Here is a 14,787-nt window from a genome sequence, read left to right as displayed (position 1 = left end):
ATGTGTTAAATCTGCTATTGAAAATGAAACATTAAAACACAACATATCACACCCAGACAGGACACATTAAAACACATTTACATAAAAACACAATACACCGATAGAAGCTATTAAAGGGACTGTTTGTAAGAATCAGAAATTGGTTGTAAGAGCGACACCTGAGGCCGTTAAGTCAACGAAAGTCAGCGTCCTGTTGCTCGCGCTCGCCCGTGTGTACGCGCTACCTGAATGTGAGCGAGCATCCGTCAAAACAGTGAGGCGACACACATCAGCTAAAACCACAATATCACTCTATATTTCACCTGCCTGGCAGTAATGTTAGCTCACCGCGGCCAACACTGTTTTGCAAGACGTGCTTCACTAGATATAACTTTGCGGTTTTGGTGCTTCCGTGTAGTTTGTGTTGGAGTCTGAGTCTGAACAGTGTAGCCACACGCGAGCGTGCATGGGACACTGACCCGGATTGATTTATACGCGTAAGAAGTTACAAACAGTCCCTTTAAAAGGAGCACCAAGTGCTTGATGGCGAGGACTAAATCAAGGTTAAATAAATAGATATAAAATGCTGTGTTGCTGAGGGTAGCAAGCTGGCTTCAAAAGGTATCTGTCCTTACTAATTGTAATATTTTATAGCAACAGGGAAATAGTACTGCTTAACTGTAACTGTTAATGCATCAATAATAATAATGATCCAATAATATGATAATAAAATAACACTGACAAGGGCAATACTGCTTAACCTTTACTTTTCATACATATTTAATAATATTTCTGTACTTTGACTGAATTTTGAATGCAGAACTTTTAGTTGTAATCAGGTTTAATATTTCTACTTTTAATTAAATAAATTATGTGAATATTTCTTCCACCATTAACTGAAGTAAACCTGATTTCCATTATAATTGCATAATTTTTTTTTTAATTAATTAAAGTTATGACTTTATTCTCGTAATATTAAAACTTTTTTTCTCTTTAAGTTATGACTTTGTTCTCGTAATATTCCAACTTTTTTCTCCTAATATTATGTCTTTATTTTGGTAATCTCAGATTTTTTTCCCTCAATGTGGCCCTAATACCTCGAGTACATTTGCACTTTGGCCCTCACTGCATTAGACTTATATACTATATACTTAGACTATAAACTGTGTTACCTTCATCACAATGCTTAAATGTTTTGTGGCTCCAGACAGATTATTTTTTTTTTCTTTGCCTAAAATGGCTCTTTTGATAGTAAAGGTTGCTGACCCCTTATACTATACTAATGAGAACTACAGACAGTGAGTGGTGCAGGGACATCATGGACATCAGGTGTCCTGGATGATTTGATTACTATCATCTTCTACTTGAAGGACATGTGACGTTTCGTCAGTGTAAAGGTGGGCGTGTGCTGTGGGCGCGTCATCACTGAGGAGTGCCTGCGCTCAGCCAATCACAGCCCAGACGTGAGTTCTGTGGGCGTGGCCGCTCCTCCCACGTCATCCTGTCCCAGCTGCAGCACGCTTTTGTTCAAACTCACAAGTCAGACAGTCGGTCCTTTACAGACAGAGGTGCGCGGGGTTTTTTTTACGTTACTCACCAAATGTGCTTATAAAAAACGCTGACAACAACAGTGTGGCTTTTTTCTGTATTTTTTTTAACCTACAGTGACAGTTTTGGAAACTTGTTATTTTGTTGGTGAAGTTGTTCAAACAGGGACAACAGCAAGGTGTCCTGGAAGAAGGGAGGATTTTTTTCCTTGAACCAGTCGGTTTTTTATTGCTGGAGTATGACTGCTGCTGCTGTCATGTACAGTCACTAGACACAGTGAGCTTATATGCTACCCTTCATCCTCCTCGCTGGATATATCTATGGAGAGGAGGTCCTGTATCTCTTGGAGTTACTAGACAGCAACGTGAATGTTGAATTCACCGACCTGGATAGCAGAAGACGACACATTTAACCTCATTTGAATGCCTTTGCAAGGAGTTTGCTGGTTTCTGTGCTGCAGGCAGGGCTTCAGTTTGCTCGGACGGGACTATGGGGAGAAAGAGGAGGAAGAGTCGTTTGAATTGCGCAACAAGGAGGACTTGACTCCCAATGGACGGGTAAAAAAAACAAACTCTCCACCTGCGCTATACTACAACTCCTGTGCATGAATACTTCACACACACACACAGTTCATATAGCATAATCTCAATGAATATATACTTTTAAAATGTCAAATAGTGGCTTTAAAAACATCTTCTTGCACATGAACATTTTCATAAAACAGGCTCCACTTTATAGTAGCATAATTTCAGTTTTGTGCAAACATACAGTTCTTGATATGAACATGATTAACTTTTCAAAGGTAAATATGGATTTGAACTTAAAGGTATGATAATAAATGAAACCATAAGATTGAAGATATTTTGAAGTTGCAAGCTGCAATGTTTACATATTAGCTGGGAATTAACAACTTTTTTTCAATTTGCTATATCAGTGATGCAGGACAGAGAAGTGTGCATGCTGCTGCTGGCCAGCTTGACGTTTAGGTTTGCATGTTCTTTTAGGCTTGGGCAACATTGAGCAATCTCATACACACACACACACTCTGATGCAAGCTGTAAAAAAAAAAGAAAAAAAAAAGCAGTGTGTTGAAGTGATCCTGTGTGTTTGGCCTCCGTCCGCTCAATTGCAAATAAGACTGCGGCCTTGTCTTCTCTGTAATGTTAGTCATCTGATCAGGCACAGAGAGTTCAGCATTGTCCACCCACTTGTGAGGGGGCATTGTTGCCTTGAATTGAGGTAGGCTCTATCTGTATGACCCAACGTACAACTCTTTATGTACAGTCTCTTAGGAAAATCTTTAAATATGTATTGGAACTGTGCTATTCCTCACACCAGGCTCAATCTTTATAAAGAGAGCATGGTATCATAGGCCGAGTTATTCTGCACACTAACAGCATGAAAGATGAAAGTAATATCGCCTGGAGCAACTACTTGCATAGCCTGCTTATCTATTTACTGGCCCTTTTGTCTGCTTGCAACCAACCACTGCCACACCACCGAGATTTGCATGAAAACGTTGGGAACAAATACATTTTATGCGGTTTATTGCCTCAACAGAAATCTAACTGTACCAGCAGCCTGCCAGATAAGAGCAACATCTGTTGCCCAGGGGTATCCAGAGAGGTGTTAGTGTGTAGCACTCTACTTCTTTTTTCTTGGCAAACATACCTGTCTTCTTGGTCATAATTTACCATCTGGACAGGAATCCAACTGCTTCATATTCACAATCAATATGAGATCATAGTTACATGTCCCAGTGGAGATGCCTGATGGCCTTCTGAAGTGAGATGCAGGGATCTCCTTTTCCTGAAACTTTCCCAGATCCCTCATTAAAATTCAACCTAACATCTGCAGAATTGTGCTCTTCTGGGTGGCTTGGGTTTAACGTTGGTTTATTGAAGTGTTGATGTGTTGTTTGGAGAAGAACGAAGCTCTATGAGATGATGACCTTGATTGAGTGATTTGCGTTCTGGCCTATCTTTAGTCTCTCTAGAAGATGAGTCGCATAGGATAGTGCTGCATTTTATCTGTTATTCCGGAGGCCAGTTCAAATTTGTGAAACTGGTGTAATTTCTACACAAGAATAAGTCTTAAAACAAAGCTGCCTCTATCAGTTTGGCTATGCTTATGTGTGGCGGTGTAAAATCGACTCATGTGAAGCTCATAATGCTCTTCTGTCTTTAGAGCTGCTCTGCCCCACAGTGGTGTTACATCACTGATTAGAGTGTTGGCTTTATTGATTTCCAGCTTGTAAATATTCATAAATATGAACTGACTTAAAAAGCCATAAAATAACAGTCTGGCTATTAATCGGAGTGATATATTTCCTTTTGAGGAACATCCTGTCTTCATCTATCATGTGGTTAGGCCTGTTCGGTTTATCAGATTACTTGTTAATGGGAGGAACCACTTTATTGACTTAAGGCTAGGGTTGGTAATCTTAAGAAATTAGCAAGAGTACGCTAGATTTAAAAATTACCCAACCGAAAACCCAGCCCAGTGTTACCAACTCTTTTCCAATGAATGTAGTAAGTAGCACTAGGGATGTCACGGTGTGGAAAATCTCCCACCGGTTAATAAACTTGTGACAGCACCGGTGTTACCGATTACACCGGACATTTTACAAGAAAGATTACGCTTGGCTCAACATATGCAGAGCGCTTACTTTGATATTTAACGTTGGAAAACTGTGTGTCTGGCCTCTCCGGTTGAACTTAATTCGCTGCGGGGCCACAGGTTTCTACCTAGCGCTGCTGCGCTGCGCACACCGGCTGTGAACGCTCCGTCCTCCACATGGCGATTGCCTCATTAACGTTATAGTTCCCTTATAACATTGGGTTTAAATCTGAAATATTGCCGCTTTTGCTTTTCGCTTTGAAATCCTCTGCCATTGTCTCGTCTGTCAACTCTTGCTAATCCTGTGTGTGATATCTGACTCCTGCTGAGTCTCTGTATAGAGCAGACAATTTCACTTTCAATTTGTAACGTCCGACTATGTATTAATAACACAATGCTGATACGTGAAGATTAACTAAATGGGTTTTATTTCTATTTTAAAAAAGCAAAACTACGGTGCAGGCGGTGGGCTAGTAATGTAATGGGTGTATGCCCGAACACCGTGTAACACCAGTATCCCCAACTACCGCGACAAGCCTAAGCAGCACCACCTCCAAAAGTCCCTAAATCTAGCAAGAAAGTCAGCAACACTGACAGTCCGTCCCTTCAGGCCTCCCTTCAAAGCCACTCCTCCAAAATTATGATTACGAACATAAACATATCATAATGAATGTGAACAATGAGCATGGCTATTGTTAGTACACACAGCTGTGAGTCCAGCTGGCAGCTTGTGGAAGACAACGGTGACGTGCAATGAGTGCACAGACAGAGTGCACAGACAGAGTGCAGGTAGACAGATAGCCCATCGAATCATTACATCCAGGCAGAATGCAATGATTGGACAGGTTTATTACAGTCCTGCAACAGCCACAGATACCGGATTTTTTTCTTTTTTTTATCACAGCATTTGATTTATTGAGTGCTGTCGTGATGTAATGAGAATTTCAACAAATAAATCAAACATGTATTTGTAGAAGATTATCAACGTTTTATCCAGTATCCAAAGTAAACTATACTTTTGGACTGAAACAAGTCCACCCAGGTGCTCTGAAGTTATTGATTATTGATGCCCTGATTCCTACAGATAATCAATCCACTTCCACAAATCCTGTTTCCTCTTGATCTGTGTCACGGGTTCATGCTGGGTATTGTAACTCTGTGTCAATAGTTCACGCTGAGCCAATAATTACAACCACAGTTGAACCACTCATATTAAAGCCAGTATCATCAGCTGACCCACAGCCCCTGCCCTCAGAGTATACAGATCTAACTGATGCTGTTTGGCTTTCCGTGGTGTCAACGGAGGGTTGAAGATGGTCTACAGTGAGTCCCAGGGAAAGCCCCTCAGGGCGGCGTTTCATCGTTTACCCAGAGAGCTTCATTTCGTCCAGAGCTTCAGAAGCCACATTTTCAGAGCAATTCAGACCTCCCTGGGTGTATATATGTGTGTGTGTCTCTGTTTTGGGCTTCGTAACACTGAAATACTCCATTTAGTAGGCCTCTGTCCAGCTCTTGCCAGGGATGATCACAGCAACCCACATAGGTCTGGTGGAGTCTCCCTCGCTCAAGGCATCCAAAACCTCCACCACAATCTCCTGCGTTGTTTTTCATGCTGCCAGAGGATGCCACCGATGTGTAGCATCCACAGCAACGAAGCCATAGACGACACACTGTTCTTTGCCAGGACTCTTTCTCACTGAGGTTGGAATCATGAGTCAGTGCTGACGTTTGCGTAGGCTTGGCCCTTAAGAGCACAGGGCCATGTCAGAGTCCTTTCCCTCTATGTTTACAGTCCTCATTCAAAGAAACTGTTCTCCAACAGCTGCCCAAACAGTCACACTGAGCTGAATGCCTCCAGTGTTGGGACAGCAAGGCACTAATTTTAGGACAGGACATCCGTCATTCTCTCTTCTTTCCATATTTCCACCGAAACTTTATTCAGTTTTTAATGCAACATGAAGTCACGTTTACCAATAAACTACCACCACACAGTGTTTAAGCCTGCACACAGCTGTAAGTGTGGGCCGCAGTGCATCCTGTTACTGGGAACAAATGGGCACAGTGCGGCCTCGCTGAGAGCGGGTACCATTAACCGTCACTACTGCCCTCTGTCTTCAGAGGTGACACGGTACGCTGGTTTATATTTGGTTTCCGTTGCGTCTCTGCCTCACCACCTCCAGGCCACACATCTGGTCTTCAGGCCGACACTGGCTGAGCCCAAGCATTTCCTCCTGGTTACTCAGCCTCCCAGGAGAGCTAGAGAGAGAGAGAGAGAGAGCTAGAGAGAGAGAGAGAGAGAGAGAGAGAGCTAGAGAGAGAGCTAGAGAGAGCTAGAGAGAGAGAGAGAGAGAGAGAGAGAGAAAAGACGGGAGCGGAAGTCAGCCACGGAACGAACACATCACGGCATCTTTCCCTCTTTCCCTCCATGCTCTGCTCTAGTCTGGAGTGATTCATCCCCTGCCCGTCCAACGAGAGAGCTTTTGCCAGGGCTCTGCATCGCACGCTATCCTTGTTCCTCATCCCACAGCCCATTAACTCTATTGGAAAGCTATTTTCCTGTAAATTGTCACGTTTTGTGGAGAATTACTCAAAATATCCTAACTTGATCTACCTGAGTCATTAGTTTATTGATCCTCTGATTAGTTTATATCGAGGAATTACAGCTCGGCAATCATTGGATGTGATTAGTATTGATTGGTCGTTTTCAGTCATGGCTGTCTGTCTGAGTTTTCTGCTCTGGGGCTGTTGGCTCGGTTAAATCATTTATGGTTAACAGAGGGGGGTAGGGAGTTACTGTAAACACTATCTTCCATTCACAAGTCGCTTTCTGACACTGTTCAGTTATTCTTGCCTGTCTGGTTTGACATTTACAGTATCTCACTTGGAGTTAAACATTAATCAGATCTCATTATACAAACCCTCATCTTTCCCTCTTTTACCAGAGTCCACCTGCCTTATAAATAGAACACAGACTCTATTACTAGCCTATAAATTTCATGTTTTCTTTGTTATTTTCGAGCAACCCAAAAGGAAGCAGTAGACTTTCGTTTGCAGGGCAAGGGCTATACTTAGGCTGGTTTGCCCAGTAGTAAAGTGTGGTGTGTGAACTGTAAGGGGCCCAGAGCTGACCTGGATAGAGTTTCAGGTAGGCCAACACCCCCGAGCTGGGATGGGGCAGCCACAGGAGCTGGCTCAAGGCTGTGGCTCACAGAGACAACAAGTCAGGCCACGGGGACACACAGCGCTGCCCTGCACACCAGGGAATCAGTCCAAATTGCACACAGGCGAGCTCTGATGTCTGATGGGGTTTTCCAAGGTCAGTTGGGAATCCAGGGGCCTGAGCGCTGTGAAAGGAAACATCCTTTCCCATCCTCTGCTTAACAGGGGAGTCCTGGAATGAAAAGTTCATTGTTCCACCCATGAAATTTGATTTTACGTGTCTGCCAGTGGCAGCCCCATTTGTAGTCAGTAGAAGCACCAACCCCCAGTTTCCACAGCAAACTGATGTCCAAGAAAGAAGGAATGTGATTTGATATGAGCAGCTGGCTTACAGTGGAGACAACTTCTCTGACATTTAGCTTTAAGACTTTGGCTGTCTTTATCAGATAATCAACATTAGTACACCATCATTTTATCAGTGCTGTTTTTATACAGTCCCATCCAGAGGCTCTTGTTTTCATCCAGCTATCAACCAACTTGTGACACAACATGTGGATAGAAAAGATGAAGGCAACAGTTCCTGTTATTAGTGCAATCTCAAAGACTAGGGGTATTTTTAGGTTAACAACCTTCTCAGAGGAATGACTGATCTGAATAAAAGCCTTTTGGGGTTTGCTGGTTGGGGTGCACGCAGCTATTACACAAATGATTCCTCTGTTCCCCACTCCTATATTAAATGAGCCTGTTTTGCATGCCATATTTCTCCCCCACCAGCTCACCCCTTGCAAGTGAAAGCCAAGCATTACAGGAACAGAGCAGCTATGTGCTGAGACTGCCAGCAACGGCTGCATGCTCTGCTGTAACATGGCCACTGAAGGCAAACTATTGAGGGATAGCTCCAACCTGTTGACTAGTTCTAAGGACAGACTACTGTTTGTGTTGCATTATCATCTATTTACCCTATTCTCTCTCTCTTGTGTTGACAGAGTCCAGCTGAAGTGACTGTTTCTCAACCAACTCGCACAGCCAATGGAACAAACGGGTAAGCACAGATAGAATCTGATTTTTTTTAACCTGAATTTTAGGAAGTAATAGTTCCTTATTTTACTAATATACTTCCTCTGATTGCGGGGGAGTTCTGTATCCTCCTAGTTCAGGCCAATCACTTGATTTTTCATCTGCATTGTGTGTTTTCTCATGGGGCTTTCTTCATGTGCCAAGTCATGATACATGTGCCTAACCTCAAAAAAATCCACACGCTTGCTCACATGTGTACACATACAAGCGGTTCAGACTCACATGTATATTGACAGATGATCTTTGATGCTCTCAGCTGACATTTCCAAGTAGGGATGTCACGATACCAGAAATTTTTTAGTCGATACCAATAGCAGGGAAATTCCATGTTTCTCAATACCCAATTTGATATCACGGTAAAAATCCCAGATGATCTGCCTTAAGTTTAAGTCGCCAGAAACTACATTTTAGATTACATTTGAACATATCATGATAACGTTATAATTTACCTTTTCCCTATACTAATTTTTTACAGGATAGAGCTTGAACGCATCATAATGTGGTGCTGGGCAATATGGAGAAAATCACATATCATGATATTTTTTTACCAAATACCCTTATTGGTATTGTGACAATGTTGTAGGGTTGACTATTTGTGCATTCACAAAATATTTACACAGTGAGATTTTTGAAAAATAATCATCAGTAATGGATATAATGACTAAGTGGATAAAGGTTAATAATAGAACAGCTAGAACAGTCGTAGGTAGGTTCAGAAAATGATGTCACTTAACTGTAATGCAGCCTTTAAAACCAGTAAAAGACAACACTTATGCCATATTACAAAATTACAACATCCAAAATAAAAGGCGATATCTAGTGTCATATCACCATATCGATATGATATCGATATATTGCCCAACAATAATATAACTCAATGTAACCTCTATTAATGTTATAGGATAGCTCCGCTATTTAGCCTTGTTTATTTCGATTTGCTATCGAAGTATCGGTTCTCGTGACATCCCTATTTCCAAGCTGCAGTGGTACTGGTACTACACTAAAGAAAACATACTTATCAATATTAAATTCCATTTCTGCCAATAGATCCCTCTAATTGTTACACACTGGTCCTCTAACCTCTTGACCGTTTGATTTGCCATTCAAAGGTTGGCTTGGCTGTTGTTTGGGGCCACATTGTCCAATCATATGTCAATCTTCAACCTAGATGATTGTGACCAATCGCAGGTTAACTCTATCCAGCCTCCAGATGGACAAATCCAATCACTTTGTTAGTTTTAAGGCTGTATTTTCAAACTGCCTGTCACAAGGAACCACTATGCGTCGCGTGAATAATGAAATTCAAATGGTCATGTGGTTGACAAGTGAATGCTAGTGCCAATGAAAAGGAGTGATTCATGGAGGGTTGGATCCAGACTATTAGTGCAGGGCTGTGATCTCAGACAGTGATGTAGCCAGGCTCTGCTCTACTCTGTCACTGGCATCATGCCCTTATAACCCCCCGCCTCTCTTTCCCCATCCACAATCTCTACTGTACATCTGCCGACTCACAGGCAATGAGTCACAAAGCTCGACTTGTGGGACTATCATACACCACAAATGAATAGACGAGGGAGGGTCAGCAACATTTTTCAACAAGAAGAGAGTTGCATCAGGAAGTAGAAGCTGAAGCTGTGACATTTTATTGCAGTCATACAGGACGGGAAAGAAGGAAGGGAAGAAGTTAGGAGTGAGGCAGGCTAACTGGACTGGGTGACTCAGTCCTACATCAGCAGCACTCCCAGAAGAGGTGTGGCTCGGATGTGTGTGTGTGCGTGTGTGTGTGTGTGTGTCACATCTACATTATAGTGGAGGTGGCCCCAGGCCACATGGCATAATTAACTACTGGTTTTGAAGGGAGTGTGTTAAAAGCCTGGCTGTAATCATCACACTGAGTGCAGAGATTAGAGAGTGTAGTGTGTGGTCATTACCTGGCCAATGACTGGACACACCCTCAGCTGTATAGAGGGAAAGCCAAGCCAGGCTCCGATAAGTCAGACCATTGTGATTGAGAAAATGGTGCCATATCCTTTTATCTTCAGTCTGACAGATGGGGCAGATTTGGTTTACTTTGTACTTTTATTGAGCTATTGAATTTAACTGTCCAGAAGGAGATTAAAGGGATAGTTTTTGAATTGGGGTTGTATGAGGTACTTATCCATAGTCAGTGTATTACCTACAGTAGATGACGGTCAGTATGCTCCCAGCTTGGAGAAACAGACAGGAGTTACCGCACAGAAGCAAAGTAATGTACTACTGTGGACGGGGACAGCAGCAAAATGTATTTTAGCCACCTAAAATTTGGGCCCACCAAAAAAATCTATATCTGTTTAAGTGTATACTATATTTAGAATATTTTTCGCCAGGTTTTTTTACCATGAGAAAGCCCTCTCTGACGGGAAACTGAAGCCGTTGTATTCATCATCTGTGTCCTTGCCAAAGCCACCAGATTTCATTAGGAAAAAACAGTAATTTTGCCTCGCGGAACACGCAAGTTGCCAGTGTAACGCTGCCACGATCGGTTAGTTTGTGAATCCAATCTAACCAAAGTCACACAATAACACAAACTAACTAACCAATACAGGCAGCGGTAGACCAGCAACTCCCCAGTTCTGTGAGGTAAAATTACTTCACCTTTTTCAATGGAGTCTGGTGGCGAGAGCATAGATATAATGATAATAAATAGTTCCCTGTCAGAAACATAGACTGCATAGCTGTCTGACGGCAAGGTAAACTGGTGAAAATATTCTAAATAAAGCGTATACTTAAACTGATGTTGATTTTTTTACGTGAGCCTTTCTTTTAGTTGGCTAAAATACGTTTTGCCGCTGGCCCCGTCCACAGCAGTACATTGCTTTGCTTCCCTGCGGTAACTTCTCCAAACTGGGGGCGTGCCGACCATCGTCTACTGTAGGTAATACACTGACTATGGATAAGTACCTCATACAACCCCACTTAAAAACACCCAAACTACAGCTTTAATCCCAACTATTAGTTTGAATAATGGCGCAGATGTGATGATGATGATGAATTGGAGGGAGTTATGTTTGTCCTACTAGACTGAGGTTAATATGGTAATGCTCAGATAATTCATCATGCTGCCGGCCTGATGTGGTTAGGGAGGGAGATAGGACGGCCTCTGTTAAAACAGAGCGGTGGGTAGTACAGATGCACAGAATACCTGGTTATAATGGAGTATGTATTCTGTTTACAGTGTGCTAACATAGTATGTGAATATGCATTCATAGTCACGCTCAATTTGAAAATACCATAATTTGTGTGCGTTATGCATTTTGAGCCTTCTAACAGGATTTTTATTACACAAACATAGCTGCAGGGCACATGCACAGTCGACCCTATTCATTCTCAGTATTTTTTCTTGTATAGTAAGAATTTCACATAAACACATGATCAAAACATCTTGCTGATGTGACACAGAACAAGCTAGTGTACATTTTCAGTAACACGGTGGAAAGGTGGGGATTTTGTACATATTTTAAAGATGATGTACATTTATTGAGATATTTCTTTTCCAAGATGTACTTTTATCATCATGATAAAAAGAAATAAAAGATCTTGGTTGAGCCCTCGGTGTAAAAGGGGTACTTTTACACCGAGGGCTCAACCAGGGTTGTACCAGCATTGATTGTGTGTTTGAAAGGGTTAACCGGTGTTGACCGACTCGGCTTCGGGACCCAGGTCGAGAGGTGGGTCAAACCAGGGTCGAACCAGAATCAATGTTGATAAAAATGGCACGCACCAGGGCCGCTAACAACCGGGGGAGGGGGGACACATTTATTTGGTTGCAAATGGGAACGCACTGCCGTGACGTAATTGTCATAGGTCGCCGTATAGCTCATAAACAAACGATGCGACGGCCGCAGGAATGTTTTCAGAACGACGGACGATTTGAACAACATGGATATGTGGCGAGACTGTGAGGTTTAAGTTGACTGATGTGTAACTGCAGAGAGTGATCTGGAGAGGCTGGGAACACAGTTTTCAAATGATGATATTAGTTTGGCTTGTGTCAGGAGTCCTGTAATAGATTTGTTGTGTGTTTGCACTGACCTCTCGCAGTCAGCTTACTGAGGGTGTGGGTGATGGACGTATCTCTGCAGGCGGATGGCTCGGGATCTCCCCTGTCTGTCTATCTTCAGTCAGCACAAAGTGCCAAGCAGCTTGCCCTCCCCCCTGCTGTGCCCACACTCAAATCTGTCTTACATCATCACTATTCTCTTTCATCCCCACTTTCCTGACTCTCAAGTTCCTCCTCATAGCTGGGCCAGAGAAGAGAGTACAAACTGTACCAGAAGGAAAGTGGACACTTGAGGGCTTCTCCATCTCCCTTTCTCACCATTTTTTCTGTCTGTGTTCTCATTAGCCCCCCTTCTGCTATACAATCTTTTTTTTTTTGGTGTGGGCTGCCAGGCTGAAAGAGACCAATGTTTCCGAATGTGTTTCATGAGTGCATGCATGGAACATGTGGGTGTTTGCGTGAAAAGCTTAGAAGTGGGCTTCTAGTAATTGCCTGTCTGAGTGTCTGTTGCCTGTCTGTCAACCATCACACACTGGCCCTGTTTACAACATCAGCAAATATAGGACGTTTTAATTCACATCAGTAAGTCACTTGCTCTCAATCATAAAATATCTCGCTGATCAACACTCTCCTTCAGTCACAAACTTAGACTTCCTGTCACACACACACGCCCCCGTCCTCCTCCTCCTCCTCCTTTCTCAAAACATGACTTTTTTCCTCTCTCCTCTGCCGAGTCCAGAGTTTCTTGGCAGTGGTCTTGAGTAAACAGCGTATTTTTAGCTGGGAGGTCATATAGGCCCAGTCTTAATCACCACATTCCCATTTTCCCACCAGCCCCAGCTTCAGCCAGAGGCCCCTGCGATGTGGGGGAGGGGATGGAGACTTGAGAGAGAGGAGTGGATTTCTACAAAGAGAAACTGATTATTTAGTACTACAGCATGACCCACTGTACTGTAACGAAGGTCATGTCAGATAGTTGTTTATCCTTTATTTGTGCTTTTTCTGATGTCTAATAAACTGTGTAACAGTTATTTGAGCCTGGACATCAACAAAAAGGCAGCCGGTTTGAGGTCATTTGTTTGACCATCCAGACGTTTCATCCATCACATAAATCTCAAAGTATTTCTGTGACACATCTGCACAAGGGTCATTTTTGCAACCATGCATGTTCTTGTGGTCACAAGGACCCGCTTTGTATGCTGGAACATGTCTCCGCTGTTTCCATTGCGGTCACCCAAGCCCGACAGCAAGGACACTACTTTTCTGACTTTAATTAGCGTCTCTGCGTTTTGATTAGACCCTGGACTGAAATCAATTACTCATCGCTCCAGCAGCCGCTACCAGACAGACACTCACAGAACTAATCAACTCATTGTGCCGCTCATACTTGTTGGATTTAAGTGTGTCACCATCATGGTCGCCATGAAAGGGCTGCAGACAATATGTTCATCAGTTTGTGATGACCTTATTTCAGTATGTACAGTAGGAACGGCCCATATGTTGTTGATTTGAGTCAATCTGTAGCTTAAATAATGCTGCTCACACGCAATGTTTGTAAAATGGGAAGGAACAGGAAATCCTCCCGCTATTCAGCCAAGTCTGAATGATTTGATGCTTTAAACTGAATATCTTGAAACTGAAAACAAGACATTTGAAGTTGTCACCTTTGAGTCAATGAAATCAAAACTGGTACTATTTTCTGACATTTTATAGGTCAAACAATTAATCAATTAATTGAAAAAAGACTCTGCATGTTAATCCATAATAAATATAATTGTCAGTTGCAGTGTTAATGTAACTGCCAGCTATGAAGGCTTTTCAGCCGTTTGTTTACACTACTAAAGTGGGAGGTATTGTTGCTGTTGATTGCTTGTAATTACAGTTTAAACAATCTGATTTGAACACGGCATAAGCGGGCATAGCCGTTGGTTCAAGACGGAACAGGGTCAAGGCCAGCATGATGGACAAGATTTAGACGTAGTGAGGTTGCACTGAGGTAGCCAAAATCCCAACAGCCTCAAATACAGTGGCATTAAAATGCAGATTGTTTCATGCTGATAAAAAGCTCACTACGTATTACCTCAGAGCCACACAGGTGCTTTCACCTGTTGTGGCTCTTCTCAGGACTGTGTGGGCGTGTACAGACTGACAGCTCCCTGATTCTCCTGTTAGTTTTGTCACACCTGTTAGGGCGGTACAACGTACACCTTTATCACTCTGTCATGACCTCATGTAATTTCCTGAGTCATTTTGGTAGATCAATAGTATTCAATGGTTTGTAAAATAAAGAAAAGGAGATGATTTAGAATGGATTTAATATTGGGATAGAATGTCAATTTTTGACCTACTGGCAACACATGCACCAT

General features: G+C 42.5%; 1 protein-coding gene across 5 annotated transcripts in view; it reads left to right on the top strand.

Moving 5' to 3' along the window:
* plekhh3 (pleckstrin homology, MyTH4 and FERM domain containing H3) overlaps positions 1 to 14,787 on the top strand; it is a 76,565-nt gene that overhangs the window by 35,455 nt on the left and 26,323 nt on the right. For 4 of the 5 annotated variants that reach the window (XM_037792522.1, XM_037792519.1, XM_037792521.1 and 1 more), the window contains one exon: positions 8,292 to 8,347. Coding sequence is in view for 1 of the 5 variants with exons in the window: in XM_037792518.1 (XP_037648446.1) it covers positions 1,950 to 2,084; positions 8,292 to 8,347 (191 nt within the window). In the remaining 4 variants the exon portion in view is untranslated. Of the gene's footprint in view, positions 1 to 1,495; positions 2,085 to 8,291; positions 8,348 to 14,787 lie in introns of those variants that run through there. The other variant, XM_037792518.1, reaches the window with a different exon arrangement.

The sequence above is a fragment of the Sebastes umbrosus genome, chromosome 14 (assembly GCF_015220745.1).
Source record: "Sebastes umbrosus isolate fSebUmb1 chromosome 14, fSebUmb1.pri, whole genome shotgun sequence".
NCBI lineage: Eukaryota > Metazoa > Chordata > Actinopteri > Perciformes > Sebastidae > Sebastes > Sebastes umbrosus.
This window is presented reverse-complemented; position numbering and strand designations above follow the sequence as displayed.